The 23,887-nt window shown below is 41.4% G+C and overlaps 1 protein-coding gene across 1 annotated transcript; it reads right to left on the bottom strand.

The window, feature by feature from the left end:
* Positions 1–2,242: 2,242 nt before the first annotated feature.
* Positions 2,243–22,892, bottom strand: ERRFI1 (ERBB receptor feedback inhibitor 1). The gene is made up of 4 exons (XM_083163102.1): positions 22,700–22,892; positions 9,630–9,825; positions 8,696–8,769; positions 2,243–7,513 (listed from the first exon to the last, which is right to left on the bottom strand). Exons 2-4 carry the CDS (start codon positions 9,743–9,745, stop codon positions 6,351–6,353), a joined length of 1,353 nt encoding a protein of 450 aa, XP_083019228.1. The 5' UTR covers positions 9,746–9,825; positions 22,700–22,892; the 3' UTR covers positions 2,243–6,350.
* Between the last annotated feature and the right edge of the window lie 995 nt (positions 22,893–23,887).

Below are 23,887 nucleotides of genomic sequence, written 5' to 3'. Positions count from 1 at the left end.
CCCAGACTAACAGAATTTATAGGGCTTTGTGGGGTGTAGAGTTCGGGAGGGAGTGCTCAGACAATTGCACCATTTTAGGGAGGAACTAGGAGTTTGTCATAGATGTAACACCCATTCTGGTGTAATCTCATTAAATACACACACCCCTAAGTGTTTAATTGAGATGACAAAATGATCCTACCTTTGTGTAAGCATTAAAAAGATGAGTGTCACAGGTGTACGGTTGTAAATTGCATGCACATCATGTAAATAAATGTCACTTAAAATCTGACACTTGGAAGCTGTTCGTTGATGGATTTAAAGTGGCGGATCCTAGTTCTTTCTATTCTCTATATCTAAAGGGGGAAATGTATCTATAGACCCACTTCCAACATAGGGGAAGATGTACGAAGCCTTGAAAAGTGATAAAATGGAGAGTGATAAACCACCAGCCAATAAGCTCCTACCTGTCATTTTTCAAACACAGCCTGTGACATGACAGGTAGGAGCGGATTGGCTGGCGGTTTATCACTTTCCATGCTTACCCCATTTGGCTCATAAAGTACCAACCAATCAGCCCCTAGCTGCGCTCTAGGCTGTGCTGGAAAAAGGACAGGAGCTAAATTGAAATTAACCCCCCCCCCCCCCCAAAAAAAAAAAAAGAAGCTTATATCTGCCACACAGTAGTAATGACAATGAAGCACCAGGATGGGCTTTCCCCAATTCATTTGCGCAGAGCAGGTTTGCGCTGAATACTATTAGGAGCAACAAAATATCCGAAACTATTCTGATTATCCATTTCAAGACCCCTAATTTACCAGCAAAGGCATTGATCCCCCGAATGACGCCGGTGCTTCTTGTGGTCATAGTCGAGGGATTTTTCCTTTGACCCACATAACCATGAGCACCGCCTGCCGCAGCATGTCTACATGAGCGGTCGCTGGTACTTTAACGTCAGTGTCCCATCCTTAGGGTATATACTGTATGCCTGACTTGTAGGTTTACTGGAAGTAAACAAGTCTAATCAGAGGGAAAGTAGGTCACATTTACATTGTATTCAGGAGTGCCAACATAGGAATATTTTCTGGAATTACCGTTCCCTATGATTTAATAATTGTATGTACACCTGGCAGGCAAACGCACGTGTAAAAGGAAACCTTATTGTGTACAAGATCTAAAAAGAATGAGTGCAAATATAAAGTGTTCCGGCACTGAAGCGCTGTGCTGATCATTTACCGTTCTCTACAATGTGTCATTTTAGAAAGGATTTAAGAAAAACAAAGACAACAGCCCAAAAAATAAAAATCTCAGTGCCTCGTTCACTTTATTTCCAGAAATGGGTCCATGTCTAGGCATAAAAAAAAAGACATGATACCTCTATCAGCCCAGCCCAGAGCCTTCAACATGACACGTACCATCTGGCACAGAGGGGTAAACGTATAAAGCTCGGAGAAGCGTTATGTGTCCTCATAAAGAATGTTATGTGCAATGTGATAATGCTCCAGCCAATCAGCTCGTAAATGTAAATTTACATATTGGAGCTGATTGGCTGGCTGGTGCATTATCACCTTGCACATGACGTTCTATATAGGGATAGATAATGAGGGGGAAATTTAATAGGATGAGAGAGTCAGAAAGTGAGATATTTGGTAAGAAATCTCCAGGTTTTTTAAAGCGGCAATCATTAACACTGCAAAACCAGTTTGATTTTAAAGTGTAAATGATTGCCGATTTTAAAAAAACCTGGAGATTTCTAACTAAATCTCGCACTTTCTGACTCTCTCATCCTATTAAATTTCACCCCACTTCTCCAAGCTTTTCTGTTCTCCAACATTTTCCCCAGAATGCTTTACTACCCAAATTCAATCGGAGACATTTTTGGAGAATGGAGTCAGCCATAACTTCATGGCTGTTGTTATCCCCCAAGTGAATGCAATAGTAAATTAGGTGGGAGGAAGCCTTTTGTAAGAGTGAAAAGAGCAGTATTTCAGGGTGTGGTATGTTATGTCATCTCCATTTATTGCATGGCTATTATTTCAATGTATCCCCCCACCCAGCCATGGTGGCAACGTTCAGTTCACTGGGGGCTGACACTAAAGAACTTGAAGCACATTTTAAAGTTAGAAACCTCTACAGCCCAATTCCATCAGTTATTTTACTATGACCGGGACCTCAGATACAAAAATCGTAAAGACACGGATTCAGCCCTACAAGCCGATGCACGCTTCTGAATTCGATCAATAAAATCAGGCATAATCAACTCTGTCATAAATAAGTATTTTATAGTTTTATTAAATTTCAAAAGACATGATAACACACAGTATTATCCAAAAAACAACAAAATGAACAGAATCATTCCTTGTCAAATACTGTACATATGCAAGAATATCAGTGCATTTTACGCTAATATTTATACCTTCATTTAGTCTGTATTTAAAAAAAAAAAAAAGTAACTTAAATAATTATACACCATACATCAGTTTCAGACTGTAAACGGCATGTGTATCATGGATTATGAACAGAGGGGTAGTTGTATGAAGCAGTGATAAGGGAAGAGAAGTGATAAAGTGCCTGGTACTTTATCACTTCTCCTCCCTTATCACTGCTTCATTCATCTACCCCTGAGAGTGTCGTATCCGTACCAGCAGCAGCTCTTTCCCCAATATCACATTCTAAAGCAGAGGCCGGGAAATCATACTAGCCAACGTTCCTGGAATGTGCAGGAGACTCGGAGCTCTCCCAGGAGAGAAGACTCGGATCCCACTCACTTCCTCTCCCAGTGAATTGGGTGGACCAGAGACTTGGTGACACAATTTGTATCCTGGCCCCGCCCCCCTGCTACTGCAAGTCACAACATTGTACAGTGGGGATACGAGGACCCCCACATTGTAATCACCCTCCAGCAAGTATGAGTTAAAGTGCTCATTAGCTTAAAGACTGGAACTCTTATCACCCCTGACTAGATGAGAGTTGTAGTCCAATAACAGCTGCAGAGCACACCAAAACTGCTACAGCATCCCATTTTCTTCCCAGTAAATCTAAACAAATTAAAAAGCAGCCTATAAAATATAGACACACACAAAATGGCGTTCATAGCAAACAGTTTAGAGTCTGGTTTCCTGCTAGCTGAGGAATAATCTATTGCTTGATTTTCTGTTTAATACTCCTAATTAAATTTTTCTGCCACTGGTTGCTTAGCCCTGAACTATTTTAAAAAGCGCCACCTGTCTTTTTTACAATGGGGGCAGCCATTTTTTTTTTTTGGCATGGGTGACCATTGGTTAGAGCGCAACTTATACCCCATTTACTTCACACAAATAACCCGGGTCAACATGCAGTGTGAAAGGGCCTTCTGAGATTACCCGGGTCCAGCAACTTGGCATTTTGACCCGGGTCCCATTCACACTATAGTGAGGAGGCAGCGTTAGCTCCAAGCACTGCCTCCTCCCATGCCCTTCAATGACCTGGCACTGCTCCATACCACCCAGCCCCCTTTCTGATGCCAAATGGCTACCTCCAGTGTCTGATCTTGTGTACACTTTAGACTTAATCCACACTTTTGGCCCAAAATGTAATATCTTATAACACTAAAAGGACTTGCATTTTTTCTAGATCACACACATATGTTTTAACTCATGTATAATGCAGCAGGACACACCAGCTTGAAACAAGTGGGCACAGAGTAAGAGGGTCTGTAAATGGTCAAACACTTTCTATACAAATAAAATGGCGGCAAAAAAAAAAAAAAGCGATAACAGTCTGTATTATGGAAACATGTGTTATATATTAATCCTTACTGCACTCTGGGCCTGATTCAGACCTTAGCAATAATTAGAGTCCGCAAATAGAGTCATTATCAAACGACCACACATGTGTACCGTACGCATTGTGCATGCCTGAGGGTGAGTGGTGACAGAAAATTTGTATGGATCATGAATGAAACCCCCTTGAAATTTAACTGAAAGGAAGCAAGTGTTTGGTGGGGGGTGGAACCTCAGTTTTTCACATATAAAAGGGAGAGGGGTCTTATGTTTATTATTCCCAGTACAGCCCTTCAGTGGAAACATGCCCTCAGCAGTCTGAATAAAGCAGTTATGTCCTCCAGTTATTCTTAAGGCACATTTTAGTCAACATGAAGATTCCATATATACTAAGAAAAAACAAAAACACATATATAATGAGGTAAGGGCCTTTTTGAAAGCCACAAGTGGCCATGTGCCACAATTTTGACAGTCCTGAAAGGAGACAGTCCTTTATAGTACATGTACTAGTTCCTAGGTTAGTACATTCTACCCTGTGAACGCAATATGCACTTATAGAGGGTACACACGGTGAGATATGCACTATTTTTCTATTTAATTTTGCTTATAGAAGCAAAATCGATTAGAAATCGAATGGGCATAGGATGGTTTTTCTACATTTGATCCCAATGTGCGCTCCTGTGAAGTGTAAATGGAATAGAAAAATAGTCTTGCCATGCAAGACTATATAGTAGTGCATGGCAAGACTATATAGTAGTGCATGGCAAGACTATATTGTAGTGCATGGCAAGACTATATAGTAGTGCATGGCAAGACTATATAGTAGTGCATGGCAAGACTATATAGTAGAAATCGAATGTCATATCGAATCGAAAGCCAGATTGAATCGAACGGAATATCGAATGCCAGATCTAACCGTGTGTACGCGCCTTTACTTTATGTCCCAAAAAGATGCAATTAAGAGGAACGCTGCTGTGCCATTGCTGAATTAACAAAGTGACAATATTGATATGTTAAAATATAAGAAATGACTGTTCTATCTCCAATGATGTATCAGACAACCACATGGTTTTTAACCCCCTGCTGTTGTAAAAAAAATTAAGCGTTCCTTAGAAAACGATGTTATAAATAGCACAGATGAGCTATAATCTTACAAGAAAAATGTTTTTATCCATGGATTATTCACCTCAATTCAACTTTGGCCGTGAAATTTCGCCAGCAGAATTTGGCCTTAAGGGTTTACCATACAGCAAACTAAATGGACCATTGACCGCTCTACGTTCCATGGATCGGGGAAACCCGGGGATCCTATTGATGGAACGTCTTGGTCTGTGACCGTCTGTTTCAGCACAAAACTTACGTTGCATGAGATTTTGCTTATCTCTTTATATATACTGTACACACACACACACACACATACACAAAGATGACACACACATACACACTAACTCAATTATTGACCTTAGCAAGCAGTCACTTGTGTACAACTTCCTGACATGCAATTGTGGCATCTAAAGTAAGATTTATCAGATGTATTAGAGGCGTTAAAAAAAATAAAAAAATACTGAAGATATATAACAGGAATACAAGACCAGCTTGTATTTCAGATCCAACTTGCTAGAAACAGAGGAAAAACAGAATGAACAGAGGATTTACTGGCAACCTATAATAAACACTTTATGACAGATTTAGAAAAAGAACACTGGGTTTTCTTCATTTCCTTCTCTTTGGACCATAAAACATTAAGCTGAGGTTGGCAAACACTAAAGTATGTATGCAAGAGCCATTTACCCCATTGCCTAACCATGGTGGTAGCTGCCATTTTGGGCTGCAACAATATACACGAAAATGTAGTAGTGACATCACTGAGGCTTGAGGTATTTTGCCTCCTTTCGTACAGTTACTGCTAGCAAATAAGCAGTGTTCAATATAAACATTGGTCCATTCTACAAAATGGCCGCCACCACTGTGCATAGGAGCTGGGCACACTTTAAACAGGTGAAAATGAGAAGTCTGTTTAGTACATCTTAGAAACTCGGTTACTTGTGCTTTTGTGTCACCTAGAAGTAGATACAGTGAGTTCTAATCTAACAGAACACACAGCTAGCAGCATATTGAGCAGGAGATAAGATAAAGTCCAGGTTTTGGTACAATGATGGTCAAACTTCAGGGAAGTTGATAAAAAAATTAGAGGGGGATACACAAATACTGCACTATTCTTCCAGAAACTGCTCACTCTTCCAAAATACCAGCATTATACAGTCAGAGTACTTGTTTCATTTGTAACTGCACATAGCATATTCTTACTGTGACTTACAGTAAATATTTGTTCAGCAGTGACCCAGGTCCTTTACCTTAACCCTCACATTGATACAAGTATGACTGAATACCTCACATTACTGCAATAAGGAGACATTTCATATACTCCATATTTCTTTAGTTTTGCTTCATAAAAACTGAAGAGGATCACTCAAAACGGAGACTATATTCCCAGTTTTCTTTGAAGGAATTGGTCCAGGTTTTCCTCGCTTCGACCTCAAAACCAGCCGACTACGCACAGAGTTTAGAGTAACATCTTGTAGTATTCTAATGACCTATTCATCCAATACGTTACAGAGAAACTACGTCAGTTAATTGTTTACGTTTGGCATCTGGCCTCGGAGAAGTTAAAGTTATGCTACTGTCACTAGGCCATGATGGCACTTTGGAGTCAGGGCAAGCGTCTTTAGATTCCATTAAATACTTTTCATATCGGTGAAGGTAGGGAGGCTTCTCCGGTAAGAGATAATAATGCGTTGAACTGGCTTTCTTTCCATTTTCCATAATTGGCAAAATACAAGGGATCTTATTGGCAGACCCTTCACTATTTTGTCTTTGAAGAGCTTTACTACTGACGTATTTTGGGTCAGGTGCAAAACTCTGAGTTGGTGGCATTACTCCATTAATGTATGAAGGCAGACTCTTCGGGCTTGGTGTACGAGAGTTACTCCTGGAAAGAGGTTCTCTTGGTGGTACCTTAGGAGGACGGTCCTCATCACTGTAAGTGTTTGAGGAAACTTCTGCTGACCACCTTCTGTAATCAGGCTTTAATGTCCTAGGGGGTATTGGAATCCTTGGTGGAACTTCGGGTTTGTCTTCATCAGAATTAGGGGAAGTCCTATTTGTGTGTACCCGAATTGCAGGTTTATTGTATGATCCAGCTGGTCCTGAATGAGACCGCCGTAGCCTCCGGTGATTTTGTTCTGGTTTCTGAGGCTTTATGTATTCTACACGTTCAGTCTGGTTAGATGTTGTGCTTGTATCTGCTGGTTTATTTGCAGGTGTTGAATCAAAATAGGCATAATTTATCTGTCCACATCCCCTAAAGCTTCGCCTGCTAGGAACACCATATTTAAATGCCAAAGGTCGACCATCCTGTATAAGCAAGTCTGTTTCAGAACTTGTGAGAAATTCGACCTCACTATCTGCATCATCTAGAAAATGATCTTCTGAAATTGGAAGAGGAGGAAGAGGCCTCAAACTCCGATCACTTGAATGAATAGCATAAAACTGAGGCGGCCCAAATTTAACAGGTGTCAGAGGAGGGGTCTTTTCAGCCCCAGTATTCATAGACAGTTTCTTAAAGGAAGGAACAACCTGGTCATCTTCACAGTTAGTTGAGTGTTCTACAATAGGCATTCCGAGATGGAAAAAGTTTGATTTCTTTAAAGGTACCTTCATACAATTTTCAGAGCAGCAGTGTCCATTCATCATGTATGGTCTTGACATTTGGCCTAAAAGAGAGAGATAATGATTACAGTCATTGAATGATTTAAACCAAGATGTCGTATGGTGAGATTAAATGGGCTCTCTTTTATCAAAAGCCCATGATGAGCGGAACGATTAATTCTGCATGACAGCACAGTGGCTGACCACTACACCAACAACTTGTAATTTAGTTTCAGGGTTTGCTCTATAAAAAGAGTTCTACTTTAAAATGTATCCGGTCACTAGGCTGACTTATTTAGACAGACAAAAAGGTCCACCTGGACTCCTATTGGGAACGATGAAATGTGCCAAGCGTAGCAAGGCACCTTGCCTGAAGCATAGCAAGCAGGCGCGGTACACTAACTTGGAACCCATGTGATGAAATCTACAAATAAACAAACATTAAAGATTCATGTTTATGTTTCCATGTGTCAATGTATATCCGTGGCCAAGGCGCTGATTAAGTGTGGGCGCCGGGGGTCTGCGGGGACTATCGCTGCGCTGCACTTCCTGCCGCCCGGGACCTGCCTTAACCCTCTGCTTGCCACCGCTGGGACCCGCAGATCTACTTATCTGCGTCCCGGTGCTCCTCCTGGCTCCTGCTGCTTATGAATAAATAGCCCTCACAAAATGTCCGCCCTCTTACAGCGACAGCCTCCTCTAGCATTCTTAAAAACGGTCTGCTATTGGGGGCAGCCATTTTGTGAAGGTCATCTTTCATTAGCAGCAGGAGCCAGGAATAGCACAGATTTTGTAGGTTCGCCACTGACGTAGATGTTGACCTATTGACTGTCAACCCTTTACACACCATAACTCTTTAAAATATGGCATACATAGAAGTAATGAAGGATTGTTGGGAACTCAGTTAATCGAAACACTTCAACGGCAGATACAGTTTGTAATAAGAGTGTTTCTTGGTAACTAACTATAAGATATAAGTGGTGGAACATCATTTACAATGGGGTAAAACTCTGAATGACAGAACATTCAGATGGTATATCCGTCCCTTCATCTGGTCTATATGGTTCTTTTGGGATACCGTAAAAGATTACGATGATTTGCTCTCTTAATCTTGCAGTTAGAGGAAGTCGCAGAAACATCTAAAGAGTTTTTTAACCATTTCCTGGTCTACTCTTAAAAAATATAAACATATACAGTTCTACAGAGTTAATGAACAAGCACATAGTCACAAGCATAATACTACTTACCAATAGAAGTTATCTGTGCTGCTGGGGACTTCATACTGTAGGGTAGGGACAAATGCTCCACACCATAGAATGTACTGTAACAGAACAAAGCATTATTAATTACTGGACTTACTTGTTTTCTGGTGCCATAATTTAAAAAAATTGAGATGTTATGGTATTTTTGAATTCATGAAGAGGTTCTTTCTGGGAGATATGACACTCCTACGGCTACTTGAGACGTACACTGGAGGCAGTCATGCCTTGGGCAATACCCAGAGTCAGATTATTGGTTGGGGGGGGGGGGGGGGGGGGGGACGACGACTGGAGGACATTTCTGTATTCTAGCTGCCAGACACTAGGATCCGGCAGCCCTTTCCATTAGTCCCCCACTATCCCATGTGCCACCACCAGATAGTGCTGACAGGAGAGGGCTATGGTCTGAGTGCCTCTTACCAGTTGAAGGCTTAATCCAGCCCTGGCTAAACCAATAATTCTGTTGGTTGATTCACAAGGGGATGGTTCCTAGTGCATGGATACTTCAGTGAATACTGAGCCAGAACACTAACATGAGTACATGGGGCATAGTCCCAAAGAATACAAGGTCTTTTTTATTATATTCAATATCTACTGTACAACCTGTAATATTAGCTACCATAATGTGAGTTAAGGGTAAAACCCAGGGGAAATATATTTTTTTTTGCACCAGGTAAAACCATTCTGCACTAAAATTAGGCAGGGATTTTAGTTATGAGTGTGGAACCTTCTTTCCCATCTAATTTCCAGTGTAAAAATAAAACTGCCCAGTATCTGTGGGCTACATGCAAAAGCGGCCAATATTTACCCTTCATGCAAAATGAACATGCATTTAAACCACTTGCATTGCAACGTGGTTTGTTCCAAGAACTAATAAGCTACATATCATTTGCATACTACGGTCTCACAGGTCATTACGTACTTGTCATATTCAGCATCGTTTGTCCAACACGATTTGGAGCACATTAAATCCTGTGCAGTGTGCATGAAGCCATTTTTCAAGGAGACGTCTTGAGCTGCAAGTCCAGCTGTTGTCATTGTGTCTTGTTCCGCACAGACGTTGGCGATTTACAAAGAGCTACAGACTGCGGTTCTATGAGCAGCTGTCATTCCTTCGACTGGAAAAAGAAGGAAAAAACATGTTACTTATAAAAGGCATGTGTTATATCGCTACACCAACGCAGTTGATGACTTTATACAGATGTACATGTCACATAAGCCTTTCCAGTCCTCATTATCTGGAGCTTAGCACATAGATTACATTTCACGCGACCTTGACGTATGCATCAGCAAGTTCTCATGAAGATCATAGGCAGCAACATTACTCTTGTACAGTGGAAGCTGCAGTACCGACTCCTGCTGAGATAAATTGCTAATGACAATCCATCTAAATGGATTAAGTGATTCAATTAGAACTTTCACGTTGCAGCTGTCCGACTGGCAGCCAATAACAGCCCTCGAAAGTCTTTCCTAACATCCTTTATCATTTCTGCAGCCAACATGGTTTGTTAGGATCTAGTATTGCCATCAGGGAGTTAGACCCGTGGGGACAATCTGTCCACCCACTTCTGGGAATAAATGAAAAGAAAAAGGTTTAATATATCAGAATTACCCCTCCTGCTGTCCAGCGCCATTGCTACACATGCTTCCATACAGAGAATTGCTGTCAGCACTTTGATTGGTGGATAGCTCCAGCCATCCACCAATCAGCATGTTGAAAGCCATTCAGTGTCCAGTTGCAAGCTGGTAGGCAGGCAGGAAGACCCGAAAAATTGTGGGTCCCTGGGGGTGGTTGAAACCGAAACTAGGGGGGTGTAAGTAGTGCACCTGCACAGATCATAAAACTTACCCATGGTCCCTGCATCTGGCTAGCATGGTACTCAAAGCACCCTGTCATGCCTCCCGAAGCATACTTTGCATACTCCAAATGTGCACACTACAGCTCTGCAAGCACCTTTCAGGAACCGGTGCCTCTCCAGCAATTATGGAACACCAAGTCCCAGTATGATTGGCTAGCTGGAGGCATAGAGAATTTTTATTTTTTTTACAGGATGTTCTAGATTCGGGCTAGCCAATATAGCAGTGCAAGTCTCACAGTGCAATTTACAAAACCCAGCATGCCCGGTCCATACAGTTACTCAAAATTTCAAATTATTTTACAAAAAAAAAGTCACACATCCAAAGACACTTTACTACCAAATATTATAAGCTTATAATGGGTCAGAAACACCAATCTGCAACAACAAAAAAATCAATTAAATAAAAAATAAATTGAATATATATATATATATATATCTCTCTCTCTCTCTCTCTCTCTATCTCGAGTAGTATATCCAGCACTCTGTTATAGATTTAGCTTGCCCAGTGAGCTTGCCCAGTGTCTTCAACAGCAAATTTGTATCCTTCAAGAAAAGAAGCGGCACTCCAGGACTTGTATAAAGAAGAAGTCACTCTTTATTCATCAATCTACGTTTCGGTTTTATGGAAAAAAACGTCATCAGGAATTCCTGATGACTGTTTTTTCCATAAAACCGAAACGTAGACTGATGAATAAAGAGTGACTTCTTCTTTATACAAGTCCTGGAGTGCCGCTTCTTTTCTTGAAGGATATAGATAGAGATAGATATATATATATAGATTATATATATATATATATATATATATATAATATATATATATATATATATATATATATATATATATATATATATATATATATACACATTCCATTTGTATCCAGTGGATCTATAAGCATAGTGTAACTGTATTAAGGGCACGGCTGTGCTGAGGTTTTGTACTTTACAGTGTTCATTTAAAAAATCTGAATTTAGCTGGTGTCTGAAATTTTCCATCATGCACATTCCGGCTTAGCTATTAACGCAGATCACGGTGGCAGACATGTATTAAACGAAAGTAGTAATGCGTTGGCCATAGCAACCAGATACTAATTATTTTTTCTAGCGCAGCTTAGAAAATGAAAGTAAACTCACGATTACTTGCTACGGACACCATGTTTGATAAAAAACAAAGACAAAACAAAAAACACACAACAAACAAAACTAAAACTCACGGCAGAGGCTCAGTCCAAACACCCTTATTCTGGTTTATATGAACATTTTTGTACAAAAACAGTCATTGCCTAGGCATTCCATTTAGGGAAATAGTGTTTTTTGCCAAGAATCTATCTTCCCATTCTCGGAGCCGATTCACAAGGCCAGATTTAGAAGGAAAATTGCCATTAACAACACTGATGCTGCAGTGAACGTTTCTATGCAACCCGGATGGCTTGTCTAATCCACTATAAACATTTATCATGGATTCATTTGTTTTGACTGCTGGCATAAGGTTCCGGCAGTGCTTCATACCATGTACGGACTTCATGTTGTGTTTGCTTCTGAACCGCATTCTAAGTGATAAACGCAATATGGATGGCTGAACTGATGTTTCCAATAACACACTGTCCTAGATAACCAGTTCATAGGCTTCCCCTACCTTAGGAAAACTCTCACCGAGTATAATGTTGGAATGGCCATTGACGGATAGCTACCACAAATCGTGCAATAAATAAATTCCTATCCATCAATGAAGGCTGAATGTACAGCCCACATTGTAGTCATAGTTGGGTCCACCTTTGATGTGAGGAGCAACATTGCAACATTTCGGGAAGTAGATCGGTAAGTTTCTATAGCTTACACCAGGGATGGCCAAACCTATCCTCAAGATCTACCAACAGTCCATGTTCTTCAGGCAACCTGTGGATCTATAGCAGGAATGAATGCAGCATGTTTGAAAATGTGACAGTTAGTAATGACTGCAGCAGTGCACCAGCTGGTGGTCTGGGGAATGTGACAGTTAGTAATGACTACAGCTGTGCACCAGCTAGGGGATTTGAAAAATGTGGACCGTTGGTAGATCTCAGGGACCGGTTTGGCCAGCTCTGGCTTACACAATTGGTCGCATAAGGGCAGCTTGGGGACAAATCGCTACAGTGTGTACCCACCTTCAGTGGCGTAATGGACTATATAAATATTTTTACATCCAAAACAACAGTAGATCAAAAGCAAAAGATGGTGATAACAGACTAGCAAAGTCTGCATCAAAGGAGGTGTCCCATTTATTAATCCCCCCCCCCCCCAAAAAAAATACTTATCTTATGTATGAGGTGAAAGCCACTCAGATGTAAAGTGCCATGTAGCAATGAGCAGTGCATGGTACATATTGCCCCACCCTAGTCTACAGTCCTTTTATTGCACATATAAATCACACCACTGTAAAGATTGGATAAGGAGACATTTGGGAATATGTAACTCACGTTTTATGCTCTCTCTCACATGGAGCAGAGGTCAAGGTTTACCATCAGGACTATTGAAGTTTATTAAACATACAGTGTGTGAGCGTTTCTGTTATTTGTGTTGTCACGTCTCACAAAAGGATGATTAAAAATGACCCCACAGATTGGCCTCTAGTGACAGTATGGTACTGAGTGTACAGATGATGTAGCCCAGTGGTTCCCAAATGGTGTGCCTAGGCCAGGCATGTCCAAACTATGGCCCTCCAGCTGTTGTGAAACTACAAGCCCCATCATGCCTTGCCACAGCTTTGCTATAATGTTGAATGCTAAAACTATGGCAAAGCATGCTGGGATGTGTAGTTTCACAACAGCTGGAGGGTCGCAGTTTGGACATGCCTGGCCTAGGCTCTTTAGGGTGCCTTGAGACACTTGCAAAAAGGTGCCTCATGTTAGTGTTCCAGGACCAAAACAAATTTATAGTCAAAGTTCAGATTCCAATGCGATGATTAGGGGTGTAGCTATACAGTACTGGAAGGGAGCAGAAACCTCAACCTACTGTAGGGCCGCTGTCACAAAACGTAGCACGGAGCTTCCACCACCACATTAGGGAATAAATATCAGTACATCGGGCACAGACTGACCGTCAGCAGAATACGGACTACTATGTTATAATGCCTCAATGACAAGTTGTACTAGGGGCTGGGATTCCTTATTTGTCATAATAAATAACTGAGGCCAACCCTGTCCCCCTCTCCCCATACAGAGGCCATTTACCACAGATACATCATACACTCAAAGCTTTAATTACCCATCCTCTTCTCTTCCGAAGAGACAACAGGAATTTATTACAATGACTGAACGTCTACCTACATTCCCAGCTACACATCACAATTATTACACACACTGAAACATCAGTTGTATGTGCCTGGAAGTAATCCTTCAGATTTTAGCCATTTAAGTTAATAGCAAGGAGAGCGAGACACTGCATTCCTCCATCCTGGTTATAGAGGAGTTGAAAAACAAAAAGATAAACATAGAATCAAAAGGGGCAGATGATACAAAGCGATACTCTTGTTATTACTCCTTACGAATGTGAAATGGTACTCCAGCCAATCAGCTCCAAACTCATTCATTAATTAAACACATGAAAGGAGCGGATTGGCTGGAGCACCATTTGCAATTAGTAAAGGCTCATACACACTAGACTTTGTTCAGCGCACGATATTGCTAAACAATTTCCCTTGAACTTTTCACTGTCCTGGACACATTAATACTATGCATACACACTGAACGATGTGATGGATGAACGAAATAGCTAGAGTCTAGTAATATGCAGATTTTTGTAAATGACATAGCCAAAATTGAGCTGCATGTATAGGGGACAGAAACCCTTATTATTGCCCCGCAGCAGCCCGCATTCATTGCATACACAGAGGCCGGTACGTTGAACAATATCATTCAAAATATCGCACAGTGTGTATGCACCTTAAGTGATAACAAACATATAATTTGTTTAGTCTAATGGGGCCTACACACTAGATCGCTTAGAAAACACCCCCACATCGCTCCGTGTGTAGGGGCCATAGCGATAGCGATGCGCGGCCCCACGATTCGCTATTACCCGGCAATTAATATCCAGCATGTTGAATAATTCTAGTAATCGCCGGTGCCAGGGCCAGTGTTCTTACCGGAGCCCTGACAGATCGCTCAGCACATTTCTGTGTTCTGAGCGATCTTGCTGAGCATTCTAGCATCGCTCAGAAGGCTCAGCATATCTCCCTGTGTGTAGGCCCCATAACCCTAAATATCAAACGCTCTGTTGATTAACTGACACAACTGTAAAGGATGATTATCGGCAGTCTTGGGAGCCTATGTATCATGGCAGTACCACTATTAACCGGATTTCCCAGAAATCTCCTGCACTAGAAACTATACAGAAAATTATGAAGACATTATTATTATTCCTACAAAATTGTATATAAAAAAAATAAAAAAGAAGAAGCTTGATAACCCCAATAGATAGAAGTTAATATGCGTACACATGTTAGACTGGATTGGACTTTCCAGGAACAGCCTCTTACATTTAGGAGAACAAGGCCACACAGATCAGTCTCCAAGTGGCAGCTTAATGCATTCTAACTGACAGGTCACAAGGGCTTTTCCTGGATGCCTAGGGAATGTCCATTAGGGAGCATTAAGAGTCTTTAGACATTGTGACAAATGCAAGAGGAAAGCAATACAGAGGCTCAATGTTAGATGCTGAACAATGAAAACCTTCCAGCACTCATATACGCACTGTACTAAGGTATGACCAACTTGTTAGAAAATCATTTTTTGCATAGGCTAACAGGGGCATTTATGACAGCTGGTGCACAGGAAACGGGTTATTTAACATTGGCGGGCCTTCAAACAGCCCTACTATGAAAAAAGCATTCACCTATGTTCTCTAAATGCAGATATTTTGACGTATCGGCGCTATAATTACTAAAGGTTGACTTTCATGCATTTTCAATCAATATAAATCGATGTTATGTTTCAGGGGCTAAACCATACAGTTACTAAAATAAAAAATAAATAAAAAACCATCAGTAAGTGTGTCTTTTAGCCCCTGAACCACAACATTGAATTTAAAGGGGTGTATTCAATGCCGCGGCGAGCGGTCAGCGAGGGGGTTAAACAGCGAGGATTGCAGAAAACCAGCGATCCTCGCTGTTTAACCCCCGCGCCGGCCGCTCGCTCTATTCAATTTTCTGGGGAAATCCTCACAGGACGGTGAGAATTCCCCAAAACAGCAAGACCCGCGGCTAATGCAGAAAACTCGCTGTATTTAGCCGCGAGTTGTAATGTGAAAGCAGCATTAGGGTTTCTACTTGTTTTTGGATGGCCTACCAGTCATCATGCAAATGGCAGCATTTTGGAGACACAGACACTAGATATAGAGGATAATAATTCTAAAGGTGTGTAAACATGGCAGATCCTGATCAGATCGCATCGGGACTCGCATCGCACGGCATGCTAGAGGGGCACAATTTAGACTATATAGTGCAGATCTGCACTATATAGTCTTGCCTGCCCTCTCTATCTGGCTGCCGATATGCGCTCACACGGGAGCGCGCATCGGCAGCGCATCGGACTTGCAAGCCCTAAAAAAGCATGCGATTTGGCTTCCGATGTTCACTATATCGGGAACATCGGAAGCCAAATCTTACCATGTGTACACACTATAAGCCAATGTTGATTCTCTCAATAATACCCATGAATAGTAATGGCAGCCTAAGAGATGGCTAGCTTGGCAAAAATGTACCCACCAAAAAAAAACAACCCCTGATACTATATTAAAATCATAAATATCAGCATTTTACAGTTTGTCATATATTCAGGTTCAATCGGTTGGTGCCGAATCCGGCTAAAAATCCGAAATACCGAGGCACTAAATGTGAAAATAAATCTTTATAATGTAGAATGTTTTTTCCTGGTTTATGTCTTCTAGTCATACGCCATTTCGGCATCCATTGTATTCCTACACCCACCTGCCACCGGTGCCCCCAAGTCGTGATTAGCAGCGTGTCAGAGCACAGACACCATTTAAACTCATCTGTCAACAGAGCGATTGTGCAAATTACTGTAGGGTCTGCTCCAAAATCCCTGTGGAATTCTAAACTTTTAACGAACGCTTAAAAATATTTATGCTTGCGCTAAAAAAAGATTATTTTTGTTTCTCTTTTAAAAATGTTGCCCAGCTTCCAAGCGTGGGGGGAGGAGAAAATCCTTAGCCTGGCTTATGGGAGACAAGAAGCCTTTGTGTCACTCGAGGTGACCTGCCTTAAGCTGCTGTAGAGAATTGTCAATGGCCAGTATTATTATGAATGTGCGGTTGGACAACCCTACTTTTACAGGGAGAAAAAAAAAAGTAGAAGAAGAATGGGGGAAGGGGGGAATACAAAAATAATTGCAGATTGTTGACGAGTCAAAAGTTGGAAAATTCATATTAAGCAGAAGGTTAAAACACTTTGTAAGCTAGGAAAAGGCCTTAGTTACGAGGTTGGTGCGCCGTACGGTGATAAACATCCGACTTTGTATGAAATGTCTCTGAAAAGATTGTTTGTTAGGGCCGGGTTGGAGGTGGTCTGGTCAGGGAGAACCATTTTATTTAACTGTAGTTAAAGGAGCGTAAATATGCAGTGACTCAATGACGGTCAATAAACGCATTGTAAAGTAACACCAGGGTGGGATTTATTATAAAGCATTTCCTGGTTTGCAGATATACTAAGGATATTAGGGTAGTGCCCTTCAGACTTCACTGTGAGGAAAAGCCCCTGGTACCTCATAAAGACATTCTACTGTGTTTCCTCTACCTCCTAAACAATGCGGTCACTGTAACTGGGGTTTAGAGCGCACCGGGGATCATTCACTGAGGTTCCATTTAGGTGCTTATCTGCACTAAACTACAGTAACTATAGCACACGATGAATACTTATGCTATACAGGGAGAGGTGCATCAAATCTTGGTAAAACATACAGGAAAACGTACAAAGCCTTGGTGATAGAGAGCTAAACTACCAACCAGCCCCCAACTGTCATTTTTCAAACACAGCCTCGTCAGCGGATTTGCTGGTACGTTATCTCTATGCAAAGTTTGAATCATCTCCCCACACTGAATGATGGCCTCTGAGTTGAGGATATATATCACACTTGCCTGCTTTAAAAAAAAAAAATTAGGAGAGACTCCCATATTTCATTTAGCTACCTTGAGGTGTGTACATCAGCCTCCTGTAGATTGTCCATTCAAGGAGATGCGTGCAATCTATAGGGCCTTTGAATCTGTTTCATGATAAATGGATTCATTATAGCTCGTTCAGTGGTACAAATCACAGCACTGATCAGTGAACAAGTGGGGCTCACATGACAAAATCCCCCCCCCCCCCCCCCCCCCCAACGACTTTCAGCAAGGTGTAATTAATAAAGATATATATTTATTGGATGACCGGTTGAGCAGCCTAGCGCTGGACTAAATTTATACAAGTAAGGACCTTGTTTTGTATACTGAATTCCAATTCACTGCACTGATTAAACAATGACAGACAACAGGAAAAATATAGTTTGGAAACATGGACGACCGGTGACACACTCGGAAGCTTGGGACACAATGTTACTCTGGGTTTTTTTTTTTCAGGTAAAGTTGTGAGCTTCCTTTTATTATTCATTCCTGCTGAAGGGAGGGAGCCTTACAGTTTTACGCTCCTGTAATTAAAAAGGTATCACCTTGCACTGCTCGCTGGCAGATTATTCATGAGACAGTAGTCAGTTTAAGGGGGAGAGGCCGGTGTGAGACACTGGCTGCACCTCCTGTATAGACTTCTCAATCTATCACGCAGTGTCATTAATGACTTAAGACCCTTAAATGGGAAATGCAACCCCAAAATACAAAAAGGTGTGGAAAGGTTTTCTTACAATGCCAAAGCTTACTGCACATCTTGAAACAAATGAAGGAGTAATGTATTTAATTCCTTTCTCATTAAGAAGAGCTCATTTGCACAATTTTCCCCATCTCAGTCCCAAACTGCGAGAATTATCGAGCATTTGTGATGGCATGGCGGTAGGATGGGGGAAAACACAACTTTATAATGTATTTTAATGGTCTCCGGTCCTTTACAATGAGCACCGAACAGCAGATTGAACACATGGGGGGGGGGGGGAATTTACTAAGATGGGATGTTGCTATAGGCAACCAATCAGATACTATCTATTATCTTCAAGAAGGTGCTAAATAAATAAATAAGACGTAAATTCTGATTGGTTTCCTATAGCAACATCTCATGTGAAATAGAACGCCCATCTTAGTGAATTTCCCCCATAAAGCGCTTTATGGAACAAGTCTGCTAAATCGCTGCTTAGGGTACAAACTCGGACCTCCACAGCAACAAGTGCCAGGAATGCAGGAAGGGTTAGGGTTGTGGGTGACTTGTTGTAAAAGGGTAGCATTCCTAAAATATCATAGTAGAACCCTAGAGCAGGATAGGAGATAAATATATGGGGATGTAAATAAGGGGACTTTCTACAACAAATTGGATTAGAATTGATATCCCTGTTAATCCCAAGCCACTGAATGCACACAGCAAGTCCCGAAGGAGTAAATGGTTATTAAACAAACCACACAGGGACACTGTTAGACACAAACATCTTTTCTGTTCATTTACAGGCAGTGGCAGTTGGCAACCATAAACCATTCAGTCAAAGCGTGGCATTATCTTAGAACGCTATGTACCCAGCCTCAGCATTTCACCCACCTCACAAGAAACTATGTAAGCATGGTACCAAAATGTATTTCTTATTGTACAATTTCACAGAAACACACACACACACACACACACACACACACACACACACACACACACTTCCTTTCAGTGTATTCCAGCTCTTCAAAGCATATTTTTAGCTCAGCTATTGTAACCGGTCACCTCACACCCATAACTTGCTGTAGTATAGGTCTGACTAATGGGGAGGAAATACTGTATGTATGAATGAATGAGTGAGTGAGGGGTGATCTGGTCTGTACAGTACGTGAAGGATGAAAGCAATGACAATAGGCTGGTGATGCTGCTTCCTGTTTGCATGCAGCAGGCATTCCATAGTAAGTAACAGGTGAGCCATTAGATAGGACACCAGGATTAGGAGGTGAGGGGGGGGGGGGGGGGGGTACAGCTGCACAAAGCCATCCCAAGGCATACTGGGGCAGATTTATTATTTATTACTAGTACTTAATCACCAGCCGGTCTGATCATTTTTAAAAACCCACCCGGTATTTTACAGTTAGAAGCTGATTGGCCGGTGATAAAGTACAGCCGCTTTATCACTTCTCCGAGCTCAATAAATCTGCCCCTTCGTCCTGTCCCAATGCTACCTTTCAATATCCAATTTCCTCCCCCAGTCTAGAGACCCATTGGTAGATTTAATACCCCTCACGGCCGTGTTAAGAAAGTAAGATTGTATGCCTTTACAACCCTAAGAATAATGGCTGCGTTTATATGGTGCCTCTGTAGCAGAGAAGATGGGAGTGTTCTGGTTCTATAGCCCCTTCATCAATCATAGCTGACAAATCAGCACTGGCTGATGACATTAAACCGACCAGAATGGTTGCATCTCTGAATAACCTATTGTCACATACTTTTAGCCTAAACCGCCCAGATAATTGCCCAAGCAGATCAGAGTCCAATTGGGAGCGATGAAGTTTATGTCCATGTGCTGAACTCCATTGAACACAACACTTTAAATTCAACATTAATATCTGCCGTATTCTCCAGGTTTTGCTCCCTGCGACTTCCAAACATGAAAAAATTGGCTCGGCAGAAAGAGATTCGCATCGAACAAGGAGGTCATCCCGGAACTGAAGCTTATTTCGCAGAGTTGAACAAACCCTCATTTTTGTAGGGCTTGAAGAAGTTGGAATATCATTGGGCCAGGTGTATCGAGCTATGTTGAAAAAGAATAAAAATTTTACCCCCAAATTTTTTTATTTCTTGCCTTACACTGGTACTTATCAATCACCCCTCGTATTGATCTGTCGCTAACATAGTTACCAGGCCACCATGCGTAACCTCTCCTACATATCCATGAATTGCTCCCACAATATGTAGTATTAGTCCCTGGTCCCACAGATGCGGCAGTGTGTCACCTAACTAGGGGTCCGACAAGGTGATAAAGCGGGAGAACTATACATACTGTATTTTCACATAAGGACCTAGAAGTACACCTGTTACATCAAGAAGAGCACTGCATGTTTATATACTGAACATACACTCCCACACCACACAGTAAGTTACATATTTGCACTAGAACTACAACATAACCAACAATAGTGTAGTAATACACTAGAAGAACTCTCCTGGGCGGCTACTACTAGGTTTAAAAAAAAAAAAAAAAATATATAGATTATTTGTAGACTTTTTTAAACCATGTTTTAGTTATTTGCATATTGCAGTAAATGGCGTTTTTCCTTTATTACGACAACGATGGCTTCCGGCAGTGACAGGACCCGTTCTTGCCAGAGAATGTCCACTAATGTGTAAAAAATATGGGTGCAGTTATAGGACTCCCAAGAGCTTGCTTTGTTATTTACTGAAGGAAGAACCTGCACTGACAACATGACAATGTACTACTAGCCTGTACAATCGGAGATTACAACATTTACAACCTAGACCACTAGCAGGCACGCAGTGCGATAATGATCAGTGAGTCACATCACAGCTGACCCATGTTCCACTCATATCATGCAGATATGGTCACCTGTGTCAGCTAACCCGGCCCACAGTTGGATCTCAACAAAACAACACCTACAGCCAATGCACTAGTTACATTTAATATTTTTGTAGCACACCGGTAATAAGATTGTAGAGACAGGATTCGGAGTTCAGAGGAATATTTTTAAATGAAAATCTTGTACAATAATAATTAACACTAGAGATCAGTAGCATGCATTCAGCATCGGGAAGGTACATAGTCCATATTATATGTTTACAATGCTGATTGCTACAGAAATAAACAAGGCACCAGCCCGTGAAATAATACAAAAAAAAAAAACCCAACCTCACCTTTCTTCACCCCTGACAGTTGCTTAGCAACTATTCTTGTTATACCTGTGTGGCAGGTGCACCTTTAGCCAGTGACACACCCCCTTAAAGGGACACTTCACTGACTCAACCTACTGTACTTAACTTTTTTTTTTTTTTAATGATCACAATCCCCACCAATACAACCACCGCCCCCAGACGAAATGTGGCGATTATGGTTTGTGTGTTTATACATGTGAAAGCCAAAGTTACAGTGTGATTTATCTGCAATATGTCACATTGCAACGTGTCTGTATTGTAGGTTCTACACATCCACACATTGCATTTGCTAAGTTTTAGGTTTAATGAAAAAAGTATCATTCAGTTCAAAACAAAGTCATTTAATTCTGAGCTTTAAAAAAAAAAACAATAGGGAAAAAACCCACCACACTAAATATATGGCTAAAATGTCAACTGGATATGAGGAGCCAGAGAATTATAATTTATGTTGTGCAGTATATATTTTTATTTTTTTACACACACAATATATGTATATTCATATAATCTGTGCACACACACACACAAATGATTATATATATATATATATATATATATATATATATATATATATATATATATATATATAATTATTATTATTATATTTTTGGGGTTTAATTTCAAATGCAGCCACCTTAATGCAAAAGGCTACAATGTAGGGTGACACAACTACTAAGTGCATCCATAGAAAATCTCAGAACATTTCCATTCGTGTCAACCCCCAGCTAATCCAGAAGCCATGCACCCCTACCCTGCCAGTGGGCACTGACATACTGCAGCAAACACATACCCATTGCAGCCACAGACCTGCATAGGAATATACTGGTTATCTAGATTCTGGGTTATGTATTAATAATGACAATTCTATAGATACAAGACAGAAGGGGAGGGGGCTAGGCGACACATAGGACTCAATGACCCTTGGAGCTCTCCAGTGTAGGACATTTGGTGTGTACTGTCTTATATGACCATACAAGTACATTACTGCCCACAGAACCTTACAGCGTGCAGTGTACTCATCACTGCAGTACTGGGAGCCCGGCACTGTGCATTACATGGCTACTTAATAATACAATGGGCAGTACATGGAGATGTTACCTGTGCATGGGGTCCTCCACCCTCCTCAGTGCCTGGCAGGCAGCTCCCCCCACATTTTCAGAGCCTCTCCCGGGTGCTATGATGCTAGAATCCAAGCTGATGCCCCTGTACAGCGCCGAACTCACTATCCAGCTGCTGTTGCTGCTGCCCCGTGTGTAAATCCTCCTGGCTGGCTGCTGCTGCTTCTCCCGGGGAGGACACTTATATGAATGGGTAGGGCAGTGACGTCGCGGAACCACGCCCACCTCCTGGCAGCGATTCTTAAAAGGGCAACAGCCTGAGTGAGTGTGTCTGCGCGACCCAGGAAGAGGGGAGAGTGGGAGTGTGTGTGGGTGCTATTACTCAGTGACTCACTATCATTATTATTGTAGCGTATCATTCATGTTCTGCAGCCACCTACTCCACACATTACATGCTCAAATAAATCATCAGTACTGAAATATGCACAGATATGCCACAGTTTGTTGTGGGAATATTATATATATATATATATATATATATATATATATATATATATATATATATATATATATATATATATATATCTACCGGTATATATATTTACATCTGTATATATCACTATCTTTCTAAATATAAAGACATATTATTCACACACATGCTAAAGAGCTGAGCATCTCTTTACTACCAAGTTTGTTTTATTAATGTTTCCTATTGTAAAGCACAACGGCCTTTGCTGTGCTACATAAGAAAGTATAAATAAATAACAAAATAAATAAATGAGCACTTTAGGTGCCATTTTCTTGCATTTAACCCCTTCAGTGGTGTTTTTTTTATTAGAGAGCGCTACCCACTGGGCAAGGTTTTTTTTTTGGAGCACTCCCTAAGACCCCCCCCCCCCCCCCCCCCCCCCCATCTGAGCACTCCATCAGCCACTGCCCGGCCCTGCCCCCGGCAATCCGGCGTGATGTTAACAAGGTCAGCTCAGTGGCGCTGCCCGGCAGGATGGATCGCAGGCAGTGGCACTCCCAAGAATTTTCCGGGTTTGGCAGTCTGCGAAATGGAGCACAGCCCGGAAGATTCTCGTGAGTACCAGTGAAGGGGTTAAACACTGAAAACGGCACCCGAATTAAGCCGATCTCAGACTCTTCGCTGGGCCGAATTTACTTAAAATTGCTCGCACCCCCTATGGAGATGCAAGCGCTTCTAAGCGAATTCAGCCCGCCGTAA

This window comes from Crinia signifera, chromosome 19, assembly GCF_055691185.1.
Source record: "Crinia signifera chromosome 19, ASM5569118v1, whole genome shotgun sequence".
In the NCBI taxonomy this organism is placed as follows: Eukaryota; Metazoa; Chordata; class Amphibia; order Anura; family Myobatrachidae; genus Crinia; species Crinia signifera.
This window is presented reverse-complemented; position numbering and strand designations above follow the sequence as displayed.

Coding starts and splice junctions, on each gene's coding strand:
- ERRFI1 (XM_083163102.1), bottom strand. CDS start 9,745: ATGACAACAGCTGGACTTGCAGCTCAAGACGTCTCCTTGAAAAATGGC. Junction 8,770..9,629: donor AACGATGCTGAATATGACAA/GTACGTAATGAC, acceptor GTTCTGTTACAG/TACATTCTATGGTGTGGAGC. Junction 7,514..8,695: donor AGCACAGATAACTTCTATTG/GTAAGTAGTATT, acceptor TCTCTCTTTTAG/GCCAAATGTCAAGACCATAC.